This window comes from Schistocerca nitens, chromosome 2 (genome assembly GCF_023898315.1).
Source record: "Schistocerca nitens isolate TAMUIC-IGC-003100 chromosome 2, iqSchNite1.1, whole genome shotgun sequence".
Lineage (NCBI taxonomy): Eukaryota > Metazoa > Arthropoda > Insecta > Orthoptera > Acrididae > Schistocerca > Schistocerca nitens.
In genome coordinates, this window is record NC_064615.1 from 737,665,177 (window position 1) to 737,689,207 (window position 24,031).

Sequence of the window (24,031 nt, forward strand, 5' to 3'; positions counted from 1 at the left end):
ACTTGTAAACAAAGCAGATGAGTTTAGAGATAATATTGCAGGAATATAAGCCAACATTCTAGAAGTCACAGAACATGGGCTAAAAGAAAATCAGATGGAGGTCTACAACTTTAAAAATTATTTTTGTACAACATTGCGTAAAGGTCGAGGTTTTGCCATTTTCTCCAGCTGCAAATCAACTAACGTCATGTCATCCAAAATAGCATAAAATATGCTACAGTAGTGATATTTGAAGCTACAGCAGTGGAAATTAAAACTGCAGGGAAACTGTAATGTGTCTTACCACCATAGTGAACACCACATGGTACAATGAAAACATCGCAATGGAATTTGAGGGTAATGCTATGTCCAGTCAAATAAGACATCATGAGTACGAAACAGTGGACAGAAATCAGACATACAAGAGTAGGGGGAGGAGTATAATGGCTTATATATCAGAATTACAAACTGTCACACATGGTGTGTCCCAAGGCTCCATGCTCATACCAATTCTGTTTATACTCTACATAAAGATCTCTCACAATATATAAAACAAAATTACTATGTATGCTGATGACACTTCAATTATACATGCAGCTAAGATAGAGGAGGTGCTTTGAAAGGAAGCGCTCCAAACCAAGTACACTGAAATGTGTAAGAGGAACAATGATCAATTAAAGAAGTAACCAGAACCAAAATTTTAGAAACTGTTTTAGATACGCTTTTGACGTGGAGGGGTGGGAGCATACAGATGTACTACGTAACAAGATAAACACGCACATTTTCCTCACATGCAGAACAGCAAATGTTCTAGATGATGAAGTTCTCAGGACAAGGTGTTCCCACATCTGTCCTACTCCATTCATATATGACAATGATGATGATGATTGGTTTGGGGGGCGTTCAACTGCAGACATCAGTGCCCATACAAAGTCCCAATTTTTATACAGACCAATTTTTTTACACAGTCCAATCTATCCACAGTCACAAATGATGATGAATGATGAGAACAACACAAACACCCAGACCGCGGGCAGAGAAAATCCCCAACCCAGCTGAGAATCGAACCTGGGGCCCCATGATCCAGAGGTAGCAACTCCAGCCACTAGGCCATGAGCTGCAGACACAATTCATACATGGGGATGTGCACAAGATAGTTAATAATACTTTAAGTGTAGAAAAAAACAGAGAGATTTATAGTGTAAATACCACCCAGACAAACTTTTAGACAAGCTTTTGTACACTATAACATGACAGTGTGCTCACTATATATGTACATACATCAGAATATTATGGCAATGAGGGTTAACTTACAGTTGTCAAACTCGATAGCTACAATATAGCAAATAGATACCGTAGAAAACTGCATATAAGAGGTGGTGGAGCAATCTATATTAACCAGTCTCTCAGTTGCTCCATTAATAGGTTGGATCTAGAGTACTTGAGTGACTAACAGAATTTTTAAGTACTGGTATAGTTATTGATAGTTTTAAATTAGTAATAATATCCCTGTACTGGCCACCTATGGGTATCACCACTGCATTTCTAGAAAACTGGACATGCTGTTAGACGTATTTAGAGAGGCAAAATGGTTGCATTATGACATTGTAATAGGTGGAGATCTGAATGCAGATTTTCAATTAACACCACCCACTCACACGCACGCACACACAAAATGCAGAGTTTCAATTAACCACACACACACACACACACACACACACACACACACACACAGTGTCACTGAGCTAAAAACACTATCTAATACAGTGCAATTTACAAGGACTGTCCCAAAAGTTGTAATGGAATTGTGGAAGTGTCCGATCCCGCCCGTCTGCTTTGACCCATGACGTCACAAATATGGCGGAAATGACCATAAACCACGATTCCAATATGGTGCATATAAAGTCCTTACGTACACATTATAAAGACGAAAATACATCGAAAAACAAACACATACATGTTCCACAAAAAGCCTAATGACACTAACTGGACAATTGTGGGAAATTGGGGGTTTTTGGGTGGGGACAAATTAAATATAAACAAATTTAGACACCCACCCCCATACAAAACAATGCAAAAAAAAAAAAAAAAAAACCAACATCACAAAACTCCCCAAATTCCAATAAACACAATATCATCTGGAATCGGACACTTCCCTTGACCTATATAGCTCAACAGCAGCTCTCGGCCGGCCGAAGTGGCCGTGCGGTTAAAGGCGCTGCAGTCTGGAACCGCGAGACCGCTACGGTCGCAGGTTCGAATCCTGCCTCGGGCATGGATGTTTGTGATGTCCTTAGGTTAGTTAGGTTTAACTAGTTCTAAGTTCTAGGGGACTAATGACCTCAGCAGTTGAGTCCCATAGTGCTCAGAGCCATTTGAACCATTTGAGAGCAGCTCTCGATCCCATAAATTGCGATTGAACACTTCCCTTGACCAATATAGCTCAAAAACATCTCCCGATACCACACACACACACACACACACACACACACACACACACACACCAATGAATAAAAAAACTGTTTCCCATCATTTCCCGCAGACGCGCGCTATTAATTTTATCCTTCATATCTATTCCTGAACAAAAACAACAACCGATTAATTTACTAAAATTGCCACACAACCTACAGCGAACAACACTAAATTAACCTTCACACAAAACCACTACATCATTAACTCACTGAAACAAATTGCACTACAAAAACAGCCAACACTCAAACAATTCTGTATAATGAGCAAGACCAAACTGAGCCCATTACACCACACAAACGAAAGCCCTAAACATACCACCAGAGGGCACAACAAACCACAACACGACGACATCTACAAACACGCCGCAAACACAAACCAAACTCTGCGCCGTTGTGACGTCACACACCACAACACCCTTATGTTACGGGTCAAAGCCGATGCGTGGGATCGGACACTTCTGTCGACCCGTTGTAATCACCAGACCTGTCACAAATGATAAAATTTTCAGGTTTTGTAAATCCCTTGTTGACAGGGACTAGTTTGGTCAATGTTACAGTGACACATATTACAGTTTATATAATGATTTGTCAGCAAAGCTAATATTTGAAAGGTCTTTTAAAGCAGTTTTGACAATTTAATAACAACATTCCCATACAGAAATGAAAAACAACTGACAAAGGCTTTAAAAGCAAGGACACAAATAAACAAAACCCATGGCATACTGAAGAACTAACAAATCAGAAAAACTAAGTTATCCTGTTGTACAATGTATGTAAAAGCCAGAAAACTGACCATTGTGGAGGCCAAACAAAGAACACAGTTTTAGCCGTGTTGAGAATTCCACTAGTAAATGGAAAGGCACATGGAAACTAATAAATAGTGTTGTTAAAAATGAAAGAAACAAGACAACTAACATATCTCCTCAAAAATTCAATGACTATGTTATTAAATCAGTTGAGGAATGGAATGCTATTGTCAAACCTGATACTAGTTCACCAGAAATTCTTTCAAAAATGTTTGTACACCACCGGCTAATACAAGTACATCTGTCTTCTCGGAAGTCTCACCCTAAGAATAGTCAAACAGCTAAAACCATCAGACAGTGTAGATATATATGACATATCTTGCAACATATTGAAGAAAGTAATAGAGTGTATTACCTTGGGGTGGTCATGTGCAATATATTAGTAGTAAGCTGTCAAGAGTAATCTATATGTGAAGGTGACTTATGGGTTGCGTACTCAAAAAGTATGTCAGAACAGCCTAATTTCTCTCTTCCAAAGCATACTAACAAACAGTACTATTTTATGGGGGAACTCTAGCTGTGAGCACAAATCTTAATAGTGCAGAAGAAAGCGATAAGAGTAGTTACTGGTTCTTCTTATAAGGCACACTGAACAAAACAATCATGACTGTAATAAACTTAGACATATACTACGCTTTAATTTACACAAAAAAAGTTGTTACCAAAAACAAAACATAGAGAAAATGTACACTCTTAGAATACAAGAGGGAACACAGTTGCATTTATACTCCATACCACAGTGTCCAAATCACGGAACAGCTATGAACTCATGTGGCACAAATTATTTAATATGATGCCACAATCTGCACAAGAATTATCTGAACAAGCATTCAAACAAATACTGTATGATTGGTTAGTTACCCCATCCATTCTACGAAGTAAATGAATATTTCAACTGTTATATAGTATTGTGACACTTGTAACAAGCCTGTTGTTTCTTTAAAATTGTCAATTGTATTCTGTTACATGTGTGCCATTGTCTATTGCTGTAATCACTGAATGGCAATAAAATAATGCAACAACAGGAAAGGAAAATATCAAACAGACAAGAGCGTCCCTGATGTAGCACGCAAAAGGCTTTAACAAGGTACCGAAATCAATTAGGGGAGTAAAGGATCATATATATTTAAAAATTGTTTAAAAGTGTGTCCTACAGAGAGATGTATATACAGCATGAATGAGCATTTAATATCAAATTAAATATTAGCTGTTATTTTGTAAAAAGAAACTGTGCAATAACCTCACATGTGCCTGTAAAATATAATCCAATCCTTTTTCCATTGCTGTTCATTTATTGTAATATAAAACTGTATGATGCACCCTACACTCGCAGCTAGAAAGTGTCACTAGCGTCAAAGGCAAAAAAATAAATAAATAAAGTGAGTGTGTGTGTGTGTGTGTGTGTGTGTGTGTGTGTGTGTGTGTGTGTGTCATTAATACATTTAGGTTCAGGACGATTCTATGTTGTACAAAATAATTTAACATGGAAGAGGTTTAATTCATAGTCTAGCTACTAACTGAAAAACCTGAAAGCTGTACCACACATAGACACAAAGTGCAGTCAATAAAATTATATGTTTGTAACAAAAGTAGTATGTGACAGTGGAATTGGGATGCAGATCTGAAACCCAGGATGTTAAATATCGTGTACCCCTAAGATGTATTTGGTTCACTTCTGTTCAACCTATTTAGAAAGAAAGAGACAGCAAGCAATGCGGATCAAAAAATACTGTATGGTGGTGACATGACTTTTGTAAATGTAGAAGAAAATCTGAAAACTGGAAACAAGCACATTTTTGTCAAATAGAAGTACAGTGGCTCATACACAATGATTTTATTGGAGCTCAAAACAATAATGTCCATGTTGTTCATGAAGAGAGAAAAGGAAGGTCAAATACATATATTTATAAATTAAGCAAGATTGGGAGAAAATACCTCAATAAAGCTTTTGGGAGTTACAGTTGACAGTAAGCTCCAATGCAGAGAACATATAGAATGTCTGCTGCAAAACAAAGTATTGTAACATTTATTATGGAACACCTCGCACAGCACGCTAACAAATTCTGTGTACTATCTACCACATGCCATTTGAACTATACTTACAAAATGGAATTAGGTCTATTGTTTGAAATACCAGCAGCAATAATATAAAATTATTTTTTTCATTAAAAGAAAATCATGGTCTTCTTGAATAAAAAACAAATAGACTTGTGCAAAACTGCCTAAAGCTACTGACAGTTCCAGCCACATACATAGAAAGTAATTTCTTCACTAATCAGATCACTAGAAAAAATTTAGATGTTCATCCATATGACAAGAAATGAAAGCCAACTGAGAAGTATACCACACAGACAATTGCTGAAGGAGGTCACCAATACTCAAGTGTACAACTCAATAGTCTTCCTTCTACATCTACATACATACTGCACAAGCCACCGTAGGTTACGTGGCAGACGGTACCTCACACCACTACTAGTTACTTCCCTTCATGCTCCACTCACAAATACTGTGCAGGAAAATTGCTATCTATATGCTCGGCACAAGCCCGAATTTGTCTAATCTTTGCGGCCCTTTTGTGAAATGTACATTGGCTGCAGTAGAACTGTTATGCAGTCCACTTCAAATGCCAGTTCTCTAAATTTTCTCAATAGTGTTCCTTGGAAAGATCATCATCATCCCTTCAGGGAGTCTCATTTTGAGTTCCTAATGCATCTCCACAATTCTTACATGCTGACTGAACCCATCGGTAAGAAATCTAGCAGTCCCACCTCTTAACTTCTTTGACACTTTTCATTAATCCGACCTGGTGAGATCCCAAACAATCAAGTAACACTAAAGAATAGGTTGCACTGGAGTTCTACACACCATCTCCATTACAGATGACCCAAAATTTCCCCAATAAACCAAAGTCGATAATTTGTCTTCCCTACTAAAACATTCCAGAAGCTTCTAAAGGGTTATTTAATAGAAAATTAATTTTATAGTGTGGAAGATTGTATGTTTAAGGAATGCTGTTATTAGTTTATGTATGTACTGTGATCACTTTAATATATTATTGTATGTAGTAAGTATTAATCTAGGGAAAAATGTGTGCGACATTGTCATTGCAATATGATGTTTTATATTGTTTTTTGTAGGATGAATATTTTAACACATTTTGTTTTACGTTGGCTTCTCCCATATTACAAGTTAATGCACTATACACAAACTGGGTTAAAAAAAAACAAAAAGGGCCAGTCAATCAACTACGCCGCAAGTATAAATAAGGAATTTTATGAGAGATAACAGAACTAAACGATTATTACAAAAAGAAAAATATTTTTAGCGACGTGTTTTTTCCCTCTCTCTCTCTCTCTCTCTCTCTCTCTCTCTCTCTCTCTCTCTCCCCCCTTCTCCACAGCAAGAAAAGTTAAGTGACATTACTACTCTCATTTTCATTCATACAAATTTCGTTCTACATCTTTATCTTTAACATAATCTAACACTCACCGGACGTAGGCACTCTTCCGAAAGAGAATGGAGTCACGAGATGAGCAAATCTCTTTATTCAGTTTCATACAGTGGGTAACAGAGGAGTCAACCATCACCACAAAACTGCGATATCCGTTACCAGGTGTCCGCACATCCAAGTCATACTGAGGAGTCACTTTCCTTACTTTTTCCACTAATGGGCCGACAACTTCAACGTGATCCATGACGGCAAGGAAACCAGCATACAGGCGTTGTCCACTTTCAGTATCATCATGCTGGAAAAACGCTGCATTGTTCTTGCAGAGTTCGCTGAGGGCTTGATACATAACATTTGCAGAAGACTCAAGACATTCCGTTTCAGTTTTCGTTGATGACATTTCTTTCTATGATTCTCCTTTACATAATTATCACTCTTCAATGGTAACTTAACAGGCACTTCCTACTCTTAATAAAATGGACGGAATTCTACGCTAGGCTCTATCATTGGGACCGAGCAACACCACAACACCCCTACATCTCACGTCACTAGTCACTACTGTCAAACATCGGATAAACATGTGTATACGGGACAGATGTATTCTGCAAACATCTTACATGGCACAGATATTACAATAATAATGCCAAAGGTAATCACAACACAAATAAGCCTCGGTAAAACGAATTGTAGACAATATAAAATGAAATAAATCATAAATAATTGTTGTTAACAGAAAATCAAACTTCTGCAATTTATTTTAAGTTACCTGGAACTGTAATTTTTATTCTATGACGTGATAATTGTTTCCATCTAGTCAGTTAAATGACTTTTAAATATAGTTCTGGATGGAACTAAGCAGTTTCTTTGAAATCTGATGAAGAAATAGATAGGTGTATGTTTAAGGAAGTTTGGGAAGGTCCATGGAGTGAGCTCGAATAGCCTAAAGGCCCGTCTACACGCAACGATCTGTCTGCGCAAATGTCTGCGCACATCACATCTGCGCAGACAGATCGTTGCGTGTGGACAGAAGATTTGCACCAACCTGAGGTGTGTGCAAACCTGGAAGTTGGAGTTGGAGGTTTGAGCCAAACCTCTCAAATCTGTGGGTTCAAACCACATCTGCGCAGACAAGTTGGAGCGTGTGGACAGGAGATCGCCGCAAATCTGGCGTGAAACAGCTGTTTGCTCAGTCTAGTGTTTGTATTTGTGTGCATAGGGCATTAAAATGGCTGATAATCGTCAGTGTTCTCGAGAGTTTGTAAGTGAATTCATTGAAATATATAGAAACCACCCATGTTTGTGGAAGATTAAAACTAAAGAATATAGTGACCGAGACAAAAAGACAGCAGCATACAATGCTCCAATTGAAAAATTGCGGGCAGTTGACGCCTCGGCAAACAGAGAAACAGTAATAAAAAAACAAATTCGTTGCAAACTGGCGAAATTATTTGCGGATGGATGTCGAAACTTATAATTATCTCTAAAAGCTTGTAACCCTTCGTATTACGAGAAAAAATACTCGTATGAGAAGGGCAATTTCTCCTCATGGACGGCTGGCGGTAACATTAAGATTCCTAGCAACAGGAAGGAGCTACAAGGATTTGGAATTTTCAATTATAATATCGAAACAAGCGTTGAGTAAAATAATACCCAACACATGTGAAGCTACTTACGCTGTCCTGAAGGATGAGTTCATGAAGGCAAGTCAAGTAAATTAAGTCTGTCAGCGAACTGTTTACCGAAAAGAGTTACCCAAAGTTCAGAAATCTAGAAGATCTGGGGTAAGAGTAGATCAAGTATACCAGCCAACGTTATGGTATTTTGATCTGCTTGGATTTCTTAGTGATCAAGAAACGCCAAGACGAAGCAGGAGTCCACACGCAACGATCTGTCTGCACAGACATTGGCGCAGATGTCTGTACATGCAAAAGATCGCTGCAAATGTGGTGTGTTCACACGACACAAACCCCAATCTACTACTCGCCCGCCACCTGTCGGTGTAGAAAAGAAATATCCGTGGCAAGCGATTACGCTCCCCGTAAACGTCAAAAATTTAATTCAGTTATTTTGAAATATAGAAATGGAGGAAGTTCTGTTGTGGTCTGTGTTCGCTACTTGTGTTGCAAAAAACATTCAGACCAACCGCAGGAAACAGAGAAGGCGGTCAAAATGGTGTAGAGAGTGGTTGCTAAGGCGAAAGCAGTTTTCTCACGTACATTTACTGCGAGAGTTGCAGGGCGAACCTGTTTTGTTTTACATTACCTCGTGTTCCATTTCCTGGCACATTGACACTCCAATTTCATCTTCAGTTGTACTCCTGCTTCGTCTTGGCGTTTCTTGATCACTAAGAAATCCAAGCAGATCAAAATACCATAACGTTGGCTGGTATACTTGATCTACTCTTACCCCAGATCTTCTAGATTTCTGAACTTTGGGTAACTCTTTTCGGTAAACAGTTCGCTGACAGACTTAATTTACTTGACTTGCCTTCATGAACTCATCCTTCAGGACAGCGTAAGTAGCTTCACATGTGTTGGGTATTATTTTACTCAACGCTTGTTTCGATATTATAATTGAAAATTCCAAATCCTTGTAGCTCCTTCCTGTTGCTAGGAATCTTAATGTTACCGCCAGCCGTCCATGAGGAGAAATTGCCCTTCTCATACGAGTATTTTTTCTCGTAATACGAAGGGTTACAAGCTTTTAGAGATAATTATAAGTTTCGACATCCATCCGCAAATAATTTCGCCAGTTTGCAACGAATTTGTTTTTTTATTACTGTTTCTCTGTTTGCCGAGGCGTCAACTGCCCGCAATTTTTCAATTGGAGCATTGTATGCTGCTGTCTTTTTGTCTCGGTCACTATATTCTTTAGTTTTAATCTTCCACAAACATGGGTGGTTTCTATATATTTCAATGAATTCACTTACAAACTCTCGAGAACACTGACGATTATCAGCCATTTTAATGCCCTATGCACACAAATACAAACACTAGACTGAGCAAACAGCTGTTTCGCGCCAGATTTGCGGCGATCTCCTGTCCACACGCTCCAACTTGTCTGCGCAGATGTGGTTTGAACCCACAGATTTGAGAGGTTTGGCTCAAACCTCCAACTCCAACTTCCAGGTTTGCACACACCTCAGGTTGGTGCAAATCTTCTGTCCACACGCAACGATCTGTCTGCGCAGATGTGATGTGCGCAGACATTTGCGCAGACAGATCGTTGCGTGTAGACGGGCCTTAAGTGATAAGGCGACTGCTAGAGATAAGTGGGAAATTCGCTTTCTGATCACGGTCTGGTACAAATATTCACAAGTCGCTTTACTATATCTATTACAGTTACATTCAATTTCAGGAATAACTTTCAATATCTCATGGTTCAAAACAAAGACGTAAGATATTATTATGAGGCTCTCAATTTTGACTCGTAAATCTCACTTGCCAGTCTGTTTTACGGTTCGGCTTCCTTTAAAAATTTGGAAGTATGTATCAGTATCTTAACATACAGTATTATGATTAAGAACACAGTTTATGCAATTATTGATCTTAAGTTTGCCTAGAAACAAATTACAATCCAGTTACAAAATACGAGGTGTGATTGGAAAGTTTTAAGGATGGATCCGCTACTGCTTTCTGGTTTGGCGGGCAGGTACACGGAGGGTAGGGAGCGAGTCCTTGCCTTGTCCTTGAACGCCCTCTGACAGGAAACTGCGTTTCCTTTATAGTTTATTCAGTTCGCTGTGGCAGCTGGTTAAGTGCGGGTCTGTTAAGGCCCGTCCACACGCAACGATCTGTCTGCGCAAATGTCTGCGCACATCACATCTGCGCAGACAGATCGTTGCGTGTGGACAGAAGATTTGCACCAACCTGAGGTGTGTGCAAACCTGGAAGTTGGAGTTGGAGGTTTGAGCCAAACCTCTCAAATCTGTGGGTTCAAACCACATCTGCGCAGACAAGTTGGAGCGTGTGGACATGAGATCGCCGCAAATTTGGCGCGAAACAGCTGTTTGATCAGTCTAGTGTTTGCATTTGTGCGCACAGGGCATTAAAATGGTTGATACTCGTCAGTGTTCTCGAAATTTTGTCAGTGAATTCATTGAAATATATAGAAACCACCCATGTTTGTGGAAGATTAAAGTAAAGAATATAGTGCCCGAGACAAAAAGACAGCAGCATACAATGCTCTAATTGAAAAATTGCGGGTATTATTTCACTCAACTCTTGTTTCGATATTGCAGTTGAAAATTCCAAATCCTTGTAGCTCCTTCCTGTTGCTAGGAATCTTAATGTTACCACCAGCCGTTCATGAGGAGAAATTGCCCTTCTCTATACAAGTATTTTTTCTCATAATATGAGGGGTTACAAGTTTTAAGAGATAATTATAATCTTCGACACCCATCCGCAAATAATTTCGCCAGTCGTTAGGTTCGCCCTGCAACTCTCGCAGTAAATTTACGTGAGAAAACTGCTTTCGCTTTAGCAGCCACTGTCTACAACATTTTGACAGCTTTCTCTGTTTCCTGCGGTTGATCTGAATGTTTTTTGCTACACAAGTTGCGAACACTGACCACAACAGAACTTCCTCCATTTCTATATTTCAAAATAACTGAATTAAATTTTTGACGTTTACGGGGAGTGTAGTCGCTTGCCACTGATATTTCTTTTCTACACCGACAGATGGCGGGCGGGTAGTAGATTGGGGTTTGTGTGGTGTGAACACACCACATTTGCAGCGATCTTTTGCATGTACAGAAATCTGCGCCGATGTCTGCGCAGACAGATCGTTGCGTGTGGACGGGGCTTTAGGGCTTGTTGCCGGATTCTGTCTCCGTGAAAGTGGACGTAAAAACGGAGCAACCAATTTGTGTGAAATTTTGTTTTAAAACCGGGAAATCAGCTTCTGAGGCTTACGAACTATTCAAAACAGCTTTTGTAGATAACTGTATAAGCCAGTCAAATGCTTTTATCTGGTTCAACAGATTTAAAAATGGCCGCGAATCATTTGAATTTGAACCACGGTTCCGCCGTCCTTCCATCTCAAAAACGAATGAAAATTTTGTGGAAGTTCGCGACTTAGTGCGCTCCGATCGTACACTTACAATCGGGGAGATGGCCGCTGAACTTAATTTAAGTTTCTATTCAGTTCAGTCAATATTTACTAAAGAGTGACATGCGTAGAGTGTCCACAGAATTCATTCCAAAGGTGTCGTAAAGTGACCAGAGACAATACCGACTTGAAGTGTGTCAAGAACTGATTAATCGGACTAAAAATGACCCAGATTTGTTAGACAGGGTAATTACAGTTGACGAATTGTAGGTATTTGGATATGATCCTGAAACCAAAGTGCAGTCTTCGCAGTGGAAGACTCCAAGTTCACCACGGCCAATAAAAGCACATCAGAGTCGGTCGAAGGTGAAGACAATGTTGGTGACTTTTTTCGATTCTACTGGTATTGTACATCATGAATTTACCCCTGGAGGACAGACAATTAACCAGGAATATTACAAATGTGTCCTTGAGCATTTGCGCCAAAAGGTGCGAAAGAAAAGTCCTGCATTCTGTCAGAGACAGCAAAGGACTTGGAAGAGCAGTTGAACGGAGTGGACAGTGTCTTGAAAGGAGGATGTAAGATGAACATCAACAAAAGCAAAACGAGGATAATGGAATGTAGTCGAATTAAATTGGGGGATGCTGAGAGAATTAGATTAGGAAACGAGACACTTAAAGCAGTAAGGAGTTTTGCTATTTGGGGAGCAAAATAACTGATGATGGTCGAAGTAGAGAAGATATAAAATGTTGACTGGCAATGGCAAGGAAAGCGTTTCTGAAGAAGAGAAATTTGTTAACATCGAGTACAGATTTAAGTGTCAGGAAGTCGTTTCTGAATGTATTTGTATGGAGTGTAGCCATGTATGGAAGTGAAACGTGGACGATAAATAGTTTAGACAAGAAGAGAATAGAAGCTTTCGAAATGTGGTGCTACAGAAGAATGCTGAAGATTACATTGGTAGATCACATAACTAGTGAGGAGGTATTGAATAGAATTGGGGAGAAGAGGATTTTGTGGCACAACTTGACTAGAAGAAGGGACCAGTTGGTAGGACATGTTCTGAGGCATCAACGGATCACAAATTTAGCATTAGAGGGCAGTGTGGAAGGTAAAAATCGTAGAGGGAGTCCAAGAGATGAATACACTAAGCAGATTCAGAAGGATGTAGGTTGCAGTAAGTACCGGAAGTTGAAGAAGCTTGCAGAGGATAGAATAGCATGCAGAGCTGCATCAAACCAGTCTCAGGACTGAAGACCACAACAACAACAAGAAGCAACATGACAGTGTTCTAAGAAACAATACCAGTCAGTCGAAGGCAATAACCAACTCATCACCAGCAGCCTGTCCTCCATCATCACTAATAAAAAGCAACAGGGGTGGAAGAGCTGGGATTAGCACAACAAGATACATGGCTAGTCTTCAGTCAATTTCTAAGTAATGAGTGCACAAACATAGCCTAAAAGAGGGATCCCATCAGTAAATCAAGTACCAATCCTTATGTATTTAGAGACATTAATTTAACCCCTAAACAGTGTAACTTAAAATCTGTCATGAATGATAAATTACGTATATTCCACAAAAATATCAGGAGCCTTAGAGAGAAAGAGGAGTTTTTGGCTCTCAAAATAAATGAAAATTACTCCCTAGCCCAAGCCCATTTATTGTGTTTTACACAGCACCATGCAAAGTCTGCCATGTAGATGCCTCAGTTGGAGGATTATGTCCTAGCTGATAGTTACTTAGAGCAAATAGAGAGAAAGGTCGCTCTGCTATATATGTAAAAGTGGGTATAGCTCATATATCACTTAACTTAAATACATATTGTGAAAATTTTCATTTTTGGTTTGAATGACCATAGTGGGCACTCACTTATACTTAATAACATACATCTACATCTACATCAATACTCCGCAAGCCACCTGGCGGTGTGTGGCGGAGGGCACTTTACGTGCCACGGTCATTACCTCCCTTTTCTGTTCCAGTCACGTATGGTTCGCAGGAAGAACGACTGTCTGAAAGCCTCTGTACGCGCTCTAATCTCTCTAATTTTACATTCGTGATCTCCTCGGGAGGTATAAGTAGGGGGAAGCAATATATTCGATACCTCATCCAGCAACGCACCCTCTCGAAACCTGGCGAGCAAGCTACACCGCGATGCAGAGCGCCTCTCTTGCAGAGTCTGCCAGTTGAGTTTGCTAAACATCTCCATAACGCTATCACGGTTACCAAATAACCCTGTGACGAAACGCTCCGCTCTTCTTTGGATCTTCTCTATCTCCTCCGTCAACCCGATCTGGTACGGATCCCACACTGATGAGCAATACTCAAGTATAGGTCGAACGAGTGTTTTGTAAGCCACCTCCTTTGTTGATGGACTACATTTTCTAAGGACTCTCCCAATGAATCTCAACCTGGCACCCGCCTTACCAACAATTAATTTTATATGATCATTCCACTTCAAATCGTTCCGCACGCATACTCCCAGATATTTTACAGAAGTAACTGCTACCAGTGTTTGTTCCGCTATCATATAATCATGCAATAAAGGATCCTTCTTTCTATGTATTCGCAATACATTACATTTGTCTATGTTAAGGGTTAGTTGCCAGTCCCTGCACCAAGTGCCTATCCGCTGCAGATCTTCCTGCATTTCGCTACAATTTTCTAATGCTGCAACTTCTCTGTATACTACAGCATCATCCGCGAAAAGCCGCATGGAACTTCCGACACTATCTACTAGGTCATTTATATATATTGTGAAAAGCAATGGTCCCATAACACTCCCCTGTGGCACGCCAGAGGTTACTTTAACGTCTGTTGACGTCTCCCCATTGATAACAACATGCTTTGTTCTGTTTGCTAAAAACTCTTCAATCCAGCCACACAGCTGGTCTGATATTCCGTAGCCTCTTACTTTGTTTATCAGGCGACAGTGCGGAACTGTATCGAACGCCTTCCGGAAGTCAAGAAAAATAGCATCTACCAGGGAGCTTGTATCTAATATTTTCTGGGTCTCATGAACAAATAACGCGAGTTGGGTCTCACACGATCGCTGTTTCCGGAATCCATGTTGATTCCTACAGAGTAGATTCTGGGTTTCCAAAAACGACATGATACGCGAGCAAAAAACATGTTCTAAAATTCTACAACAGATCGACGTCAGAGATATAGGTCTATAGATTTGCGCATCTGATCGACGACCCTTCTTGAAGACTGGGACTACCAGTGCTCTTTTCCAATCATTTGGAACCTTCTGTTCCCCTAGAGACTTGCGGTACACGGCTGTTAGAAGGGGGGCAAGTTCTTTCGCGTACTCTGTGTAGAATCGAATTGGTATCCCGTCAGGTCCAGTGGACTTTCCTCTGTTGAGTGATTCCAGTTGCTTTTCTATTCCTTGGACACTTATTTCGATGTCAGCCATTTTTTCGTTTGTGCGAGGCTTTAGATAAGGAACTGCAGTGCGGTCTTCCTCTGTGAAACAGCTTTGAAAAAGGTGTTTAGTATTTCAGCTTTACGCGTGTCATCCTCTGTTTCAATGCCATCATCATCCCGGAGTGTCTGGATATGCTGTTTCGAGCCGCTTACTGATTTAACGTAAGACCAGAACTTCCTAGGATTTTCTGTCAAGTCGGTAAATAGAATTTTACTTTCGAATTCACTGAACGCTTCACGCATATCCCTCCTTACGCTAACTTTGACATCGTTTAGCTTCTGTTTGTCTGAGAGGTTTTGGCTGCGTTTACACTTGGAGTGAAGCTCTCTTTGCTTTCGCAGTAGTTTCCTAACTTTGTTGTTGTACCACGGTGGGTTTTTCACGTCCCTCACAGTTTTACTCGGCACGTACCTGTCTAATACGCATTTTACGATTGCCTTGAACTTTTTCCATATAAACTCAACATTGTCAGTGTCGGAACAGAAATTTTCGTTTTGATCTGTTAGGTAGTCTGAAATCTGCCTCCTATTACTCTTGCTAAACAGATAAACCTTCCTCCCTTTTTTTATATTCCTATTAACTTCCATATTCAGGGATGCTGCAACGGCCTTATGATCACTGATTCCCTGTTCTGCACTTACAGAGTCGAAAAGTTCTGGTCTGTTTGTTATCAGTAGGTCCAAGATGTTATCTCCACGAGTCGGCTCTCTGTTTAACTGCTCGAGGTAATTTTCGGATAGTGTACTCAGTATAATAACACTTGATGCTCTGTCCCTACCTGAGCATTAAATGTAAACCAGTTTTTAGGTCTTTCAGAACAGTCAATGTGGGTACATTAGAAAATTTCAAATGGAGCCCAGTATATAAAGAAAGAAATGTTAATATTAAATTCAATATATTCACAGATGAATTCATGTCTCTTTTTGAAGCAATATCACAAAAAACTGTAAAAATGAATCCTCAGGCTTGCAAAATGAAACCCTGGATTACAGAAGGGTTAAAAATTTCATGCAAGACAAAAAGAGAGTTATATACATCACAAAGATGTACTGATGAGCCTGCTATAAAAGATCAAAACAGATAATACTATAAAATACTGAAATGAGTTATAAAGAGCTTTAAAACATTACATATTAAATCTGAAATAGACAACTCAAACAATAAAATAAAAACCCAACTGCAGTGCTATTAAAAGCGAGCTGGTGTTAAAAAAAGATGATAGTGTTTCTAACATAGAAACAAGACTTTGTGGTAATTTGATTAAAGGTACTGATCTACATCCACATGGATACTCTACAAATCACATTTAAGTGCCTGGCAGAGGGTTCATCGAACCACCTTCACAATTCTCTATTATTCCAATCTTGTATAGCACGCGGAAAGAATGAACACGTATATCTTTCTGTACAAGCTCCGACTTCCCTAATTTTATCGTGATCGTTCCTCCCTATGTAGGTTGGTGCCAACAAAAGATTTTCGCATTTGGAGGATAAGGTTGGCGATTGGAATCTCGTGAGAAGATTCCATCACAATGAAAAACGCCTTTTTTTAAATAATGTCCAGCCCAAATCCTGTATCATGTATGTGACTTTCTTTCCCATATTTCGGGATAATACAAAATGTGCTGCCTTTCTTTGAACTTGTCAGTCCTATCTGGTAAGGAAACCACACTGCACAGCAGTATTCTAAAAGAGGATTTACAAGTGTAGTGTAGGTAGTCTGCTTAGTTGGTCTGTTACATTTTCTAAATGTCCTGCCAATAAAACGCAGTCTTTGGTTAACCTTCCCCACAACATTTTCTATGTGTTCCTTCCAATTTAAGTTGTTCATAATTGTAATACCAAGGTATTTAGTTGAGCTTTACGGCTTTTAGATTAGACTGATTTATCGTGTAACACAAGTTTAACGAGTTCGTTTTGTCACTCATGTGGATGACCTCACATTTTTCGTTATTTAGGTTCAACTGCCAATTTTCTCACCATTCAGATATCTTTTCTAAATCGTTTTGCTGTTTGTCTTGATCTTCTGTTGACTTTATTAGTCAATAAATTACAGCGTCATCTGCAAACAAACCAAGACGGCTGCTCACATTGTCTCCCAAATCGTTTATATAGATAAGAAACAGGAAAGGGACTGTAACACTACCTTGGGAACGCCAGAAATCAATTCTGTTTTACTCGATGACTCTCTGTCAATTACTACGAACTGTGACCTCTCTGACAGGAAATCACAAATCCTGTCACATTAGCACTCAGCACTTCATGTGAATAAAGAGCTAGTTGTATTGCACAGGAACAATGTTTTCTAAACCCATGTTGACTGTGTGTCAATAGACCACGTCCTTTGAGGTAATTCATAATGTTTGAACACAATACATGTTCCAAAATACTGCTGCATATCAACGTTAACGATATGGTCCTGTAATTTAGGGGATTACTCCTACTAGCTTCCTTGAATATTGGTGTGACCTGTGCAACTTTCCAGTCTTTGGGTATGGATCTTTCGTCGAGCAAACGGTTGTATATGATTGTTAAGTATGGAGCTAATGCACCAGCATACTCTGAAAGGAATCTAATTGGTATACAGTCTGGACCAGAAAACTTTCTTTTATTAAGTGAAAGTTGCTTCACCACTCCGAGGATATTTACTTCTATGTTTCTCATGTTGGCAGCTGTTCTCGATTCGAATTCTGGGATATTTACTTCGTCTTCTTTTATGAAGGCATTTCGGAAGGCTGTGTTTAGTAACTCTGCTTTGGCAGCACTGTCTTCGATAGTATCTCCATTGCTATCATGCAGAGAAGACTTTGATTGTTTCTTGCCACTAACATACTTCACTTGCAACCAGAATCTCTTTGGATTTTCTGCTAAGTTTCGAGACAAAGTTTCGTTGTGGAAACTGTTATAAGCATCTCGCATTGAAGTCCACACTAAATTTCGAGCTTCTGTTAAAGATCGCCATTCTTAGGGATTTGGCATGTTTCTTTTGTTGTTTCTGCAACAGTGTCCTAACCCGTTTTGTGTACCAAGGCGGATCAGCTCCATCGTTTGTTAATTTATTTGGTATAAATCTCTCAATTGTGCCGATACAATTTCTTTGAACTTAAGCCACATCTGGTCTACACTTATATTATTAATTTGGAATGGGTGGAGATTGTCTCTCAGGAAGGCATCAAGTGAATATTTATCTGCTTTTTTGATTAGGTATATTTTTCGCTTATTTTTCAAGAATTTGGAGATTACAATATGCAATATCGCTACAAAAAGCTGCAAGTGTCCTTAATGAGCACTTTCTAACAGCTTCCGAGAAAACTGGTTGTAAGTTGTTGGTCTATGAGGCTATGGACCTCCTGAAAGAATCTGGATTGTACAAAATAAATCAAATGCACAAAGCCCCAGTTACTGTCAGTGGGTTGAAAAGGATCATCATTGAAATGCAAACCAAAATTCATCTTGTCTTTTTAATATGTCCTCTTAGATACTTAACCATTCTCATAATGCCATTTCTGTAATAGTTTGCCATATATTTAAAGAATCCCTTCAACCAGGTATCGTCCCAGACAGAATAAAGTATGCAAATGTGAAACCACACTTCAAGAAATGGGATAAAACTGATCATTCTAACTAATGCCCAATTTCCCTTTTAACAAGTTTCTCCAAAGCTCTAGGGAAAATTACACATAAGAGAATTATGGAACACCTGAACATCCACAAGTCTCTTATCCACTGTAAGTCTGGATTCCAAGTGGGCCTGTCAATTGATGATGCTATATTTGCATTTACCAATAATGTTCTAACAGCACTCAACAACAGATTAGCAACAGTTGGTATATTTTGTGATTTAACTGAGCCCTTCAACTGTGTGAACCATGAAATCCTGTTTTCATAAACTGTCTATTATGGTTTAAGTGGCACAGTGGGAATGTGGCTTCAATCATACCTAACTGATAGAAAGCAGTGAGTATCGTTTTATCATGGATATGACACAATAGCCTCATCTGGTTGGGGAACTCAAAGTACAGGAGTGCCACAAGGTTCTGCACTGGACCTCTTGCTCTTTTTTATTTTTATTAATGACCTTCCACACTGTACAAGTGCTACTACCAAATTTGCTCTCTTTGCAGATGATACATCTCTTTTAGTTGAAAAAACACATGACAGTGATATTGCAACATCTGCCAACTGTGTGTTCAATGATCACTACAAATGGTTCATCTGCAATGGCCTGACTTGAATTAAAAAAAAAAAACAATTCATTCATTTCCATGGGTCTCAGAAAGTGCAAGAGGATATAAATCTAAGCTTTAATGATCAAGATGTATATCAAGTATATTCTTCCAAATTTTTTGTCTCCAAACCGACAATAAATTAAATTTGTTGTGCAATATTCTGGACTTGAGAAAAAGACTTAGTTCAGAAACTTATGCTCTACATATTATAACAGCACCTGAAAATGCTGATGCAGTTAAGGCTGTTTACTTGGGCTATTTTCATTCATTGTTGTCATACAGCATAATGTTTGGCCAAATCAACGAATGGCAAATAAAGTATTTGTCACTCAGGAAAGAGAAGTCTGAATACTAAGTGGAGTGAGTAGAAATGATTCACGAACAAATCTTTTTAAAACACACAATATATTAACAGTGACCTCACAATATATACTGTAGCTTATGTCCTTTTTAGTTACGAGCCTACCCTTGTATAAAACCAACAGTGAGTTTCATGACTATGACACAAGATTAAAACATGACTTGCATGTGGATGGAAAAACTTAGGTCTTGTACAAAAAGGTGTATGCTACTCAAGCAAAAAGGTGTTTAATGCTCTTCCTATAGACAAAAAAAATCTTACTACTGTAATACCACAATTTAAAAGTAAATTAAAATTATGTCTTCTGAATCACTCTTTTTACTCTCTTGATGAGTTCTTTGATGTAAACACTTCTACATTGTAAGTCAGATATGGCCCATTGACTTGTACTGTTTGCTGTTACCATTTTGTAACTGATCACGATTACCTATGTCAGAATAAAAATGTACTTGACTTCTAGAAAAGTTGTAACTTCATATGGAATAACTGTAATTTATTATTGTATTGTTTTATACCTCTGTTTTACTTTAGGAAGTTCCTAAGCTTGTAAATGATGACATATTTTGTTCCTTTACACATATTGCAATTTGTATCTATTAGCATCTATAAGTAGGCTGCTGTTCTCATATAGCCGGCCGAAGTGGCCGTGCGGTTAAAGGCGCTGCAGTCTGGAACCGCAAGACCGCTACGGTCGCAGGTTCGAATCCTGCCTCGGGCATGGATGTTTGTGATGTCCTTAGGTTAGTTCGGTTTAACTAGTTCTAAGTTCTAGGGGACTAATGACCTCAGCAGTTGAGTCCCATAGTGCTCAGAGCCATTTGAACCATTTTGTTCTCATATATAATTGTGACTCATTCCACATCCATACAAATCTCTTGTATACTGGATCTACAAAACACGAATAAATAAATAAATAACATGAATATCATAAAATGACATTATATACTTACGATTAAATTGTACTTTACTACTTATTAATTGTATAAATTGCTTGAATGCAGTAACACAGCATCTTCACAATCAATAGCTGTATGCTGTATATTTTACAATGTTTTTCTTCTACTTTTATACAGAAAAACAAATCAATACGTAGCAAACAGCTACATCTATGAGCAGCAAACCATATACAACATTATAACATTAATGGATAGAAAGAGCAAAGTTAAAGCCCAAACCAATATGTTTTACTAAGAGAACATGCTGTATAACAAACTTCCAAAAGAGATCAGAACATAAAGGGCCAGTCTAAATTCACAACATATCCTAAATTATATTTACTAAAAACAATTTTTACTTGATTAAAAAGTTCATGCAATGAAAATTATTTCAAACACATAATCAGACTGACCAATAACAAAGTAAACAAAGAGGATGAAGTATGCTTGTAAACAACAAAATATGTGCACAGTTTGTAGATTATAGGATGCAATTAAAAACCAATGGGTTTTGTCAGAGGAGTCATGTAATTAATTTCTGCTGTGTGAATCAATTTCCCTTCTGTTACTGTATATTTTCTTACATACATCAATTATAAATTGCATATATATGTCCACATCATGAATTTTATTGTGTATCTTGCTTTCCCCATTATTCATACCTTACATACCTCTTCTACAAATATTGCACACACACACACACACACACACACACATATATATATATATATATATATATATATATATATATATATATACACTCCTGGAAATGGAAAAAGGAACACATTGACACCGGTGTGTCAGACCCACCATACTTGCTCCGGACACTGCGAGAGGGCTGTACAAGCAATGATCACACGCACGGCACAGCGGACACACCAGGAACTGCGGTGTTGGCCGTCGAATGGCGCTAGCTGCGCAGCATTTGTGCACCGCCGCCGTCAGTGTCAGCCAGTTTGCCGTGGCATACAGAGCTCCATCGCAGTCTTTAACACTGGTAGCATGCCGCGACAGCGTGGACGTGAACCGTATGTGCAGTTGACGGACTTTGAGCGAGGGCGTATAGTGGGCATGCGGGAGGCCGGGTGGACGTACCGCCGAATTGCTCAACACGTGGGGCGTGAGGTCTCCACAGTACATCGATGTTGTCGCCAGTGGTCGGCGGAAGGTGCACGTGCCCGTCGACCTGGGACCGGACCGCAGCGACGCACGGATGCACGCCAAGACCGTAGGATCCTACGCAGTGCCGTAGGGGACCGCACCGCCACTTCCCAGCAAATTAGGGACACTGTTGCTCCTGGGGTATCGGCGAGGACCATTCGCAACCGTCTCCATGAAGCTGGGCTACGGTCCCGCACACCGTTAGGCCGTCTTCCGCTCACGCCCCAACATCGTGCAGCCCGCCTCCAGTGGTGTCGCGACAGGCGTGAATGGAGGGACGAATGGAGACGTGTCGTCTTCAGCGATGAGAGTCGCTTCTGCCTTGGTGCCAATGATGGTCGTATGCGTGTTTGGCGCCGTGCAGGTGAGCGCCACAATCAGGACTGCATACGACCGAGGCACACAGGGCCAACACCCGGCATCATGGTGTGGGGAGCGATCTCCTACACTGGCCGTACACCACTGGTGATCGTCGAGGGGACACTGAATAGTGCACGGTACATCCAAACCGTCATCGAACCCATCGTTCTACCATTCCTAGACCGGCAAGGGAACTTGCTGTTCCAACAGGACAATGCACGTCCGCATGTATCCCGTGCCACCCAACGTGCTCTAGAAGGTGTAAGTCAACTACCCTGGCCAGCAAGATCTCCGGATCTGTCCCCCATTGAGCATGTTTGGGACTGGATGAAGCGTCGTCTCACGCGGTCTGCACGTCCAGCACGAACGCTGGTCCAACTGAGGCGCCAGGTGGAAATGGCATGGCAAGCCGTTCCACAGGACTACATCCAGCATCTCTACGATCGTCTCCATGGGAGAATAGCAGCCTGCATTGCTGCGAAAGGTGGATATACACTGTACTAGTGCCGACATTGTGCATGCTCTGTTGCCTGTGTCTATGTGCCTGTGGTTCTGTCAGTGTGATCATGTGATGTATCTGACCCCAGGAATGTGTCAATAAAGTTTCCCCTTCCTGGGACAATGCATTCACGGTGTTCTTATTTCAATTTCCAGGAGTGTAGATGCAGACGTGAAACTAGTCTGCTTATTTAGATGTCAGTCCGTCCATTTATAGGCACGCAAAACTCACGTACGAATGCTGTTTCTTATTTATCGAGAAAACAAAAATGAAACTTCTACTGCTGATTGTCCCTCTATAGAAACCTTTCTATTATCCCCTAATTTTCTCACTGCAATCACTTCCTGAGATATACGTGAGAGGCTGTAATATGTTTAACCACAATACTTAGAAGTAACAGTATAGAGCTATCCTCTCAATATTCTCCTTTCATCAGAGTATCGCTTACCTAACGCATTCACACGAATCCTCCAGTCTTCGATATATAGCATTTGAATCTACTTGAGTACGAGAGTAAGGGATGTCGTCCGCCAAGTTAAAGACCTCTGATAATTCTCTCGAAATCCCATCACGTTCCTACAGCACTGTTCCATTAGTTAGAAGGCTATCTAGTCCTCCACCCGCCACTCACGAGGCAGAGGTCTATCAGAACGAGAGAAATAGCACACTAATTTGCAGGAGCAAATTCACAACCATGCAGAGTATACATGGACAGCACAGAGAAAGTCAGAAGCCTAACACCTACGATTCATGACTATCTGTAAATACCCCCCTGTACATGACCTAGTGTCTTTCATCGTGTTCCTACAGTATGCTAGAAACACGACAGTTCGAGTCTTCGTTGACAGCACAGTCTCTCTCTCTCTCTCCCTCTGCTCGTTATTTTTGTATCATCCAACGGAGTAAAACTATGAGCTAACTTCACTGAGTGAGGTAGCGTGGCGGTTAGCACGCTGCATTCGCATTCAGGAGGACGACGGCTCCAACCCGTGTTTGGCCATTTTGACATAGGTTTCCCTGTGATTTCGCTAAATTGCTTCAGGTAAATGCCGGGATGATCCCTGTGATAGGACATGGCTGACTTCCTTCCCCATCCTTCACTAATCTGATGGGACCAATGACCTCGCTGTTTGGTCCCCTCCCGCGAATCAACCAACCAGCCTGTAAAAACTTTGCTATCACCTGGTAGAGAACACAATAAAATTTTACTGCACCTCTCTCTCCCGATATATCGGAAGCAAATATCGTGTACGTGTTGACATCGACCATATACGGTGATCCTATGAAATATACGCGT

At 40.0% G+C, this 24,031-nt stretch overlaps 1 protein-coding gene across 2 annotated transcripts in view; it reads right to left on the reverse strand.

The window, feature by feature from the left end:
* LOC126236952 (hormone-sensitive lipase) overlaps positions 1–7,298 on the reverse strand; it is a 114,268-nt gene extending 106,970 nt beyond the window's left edge. For both annotated transcript variants that reach the window (XM_049946649.1, XM_049946647.1), the window contains exon 1: positions 6,746–7,298. In XM_049946649.1, coding sequence (XP_049802606.1) covers positions 6,746–7,104 — 359 coding nt within the window. In that variant the 5' untranslated portion in view covers positions 7,105–7,298. The remainder of the gene's footprint in view (positions 1–6,745) is intronic.
* Positions 7,299–24,031: the final 16,733 nt, after the last annotated feature.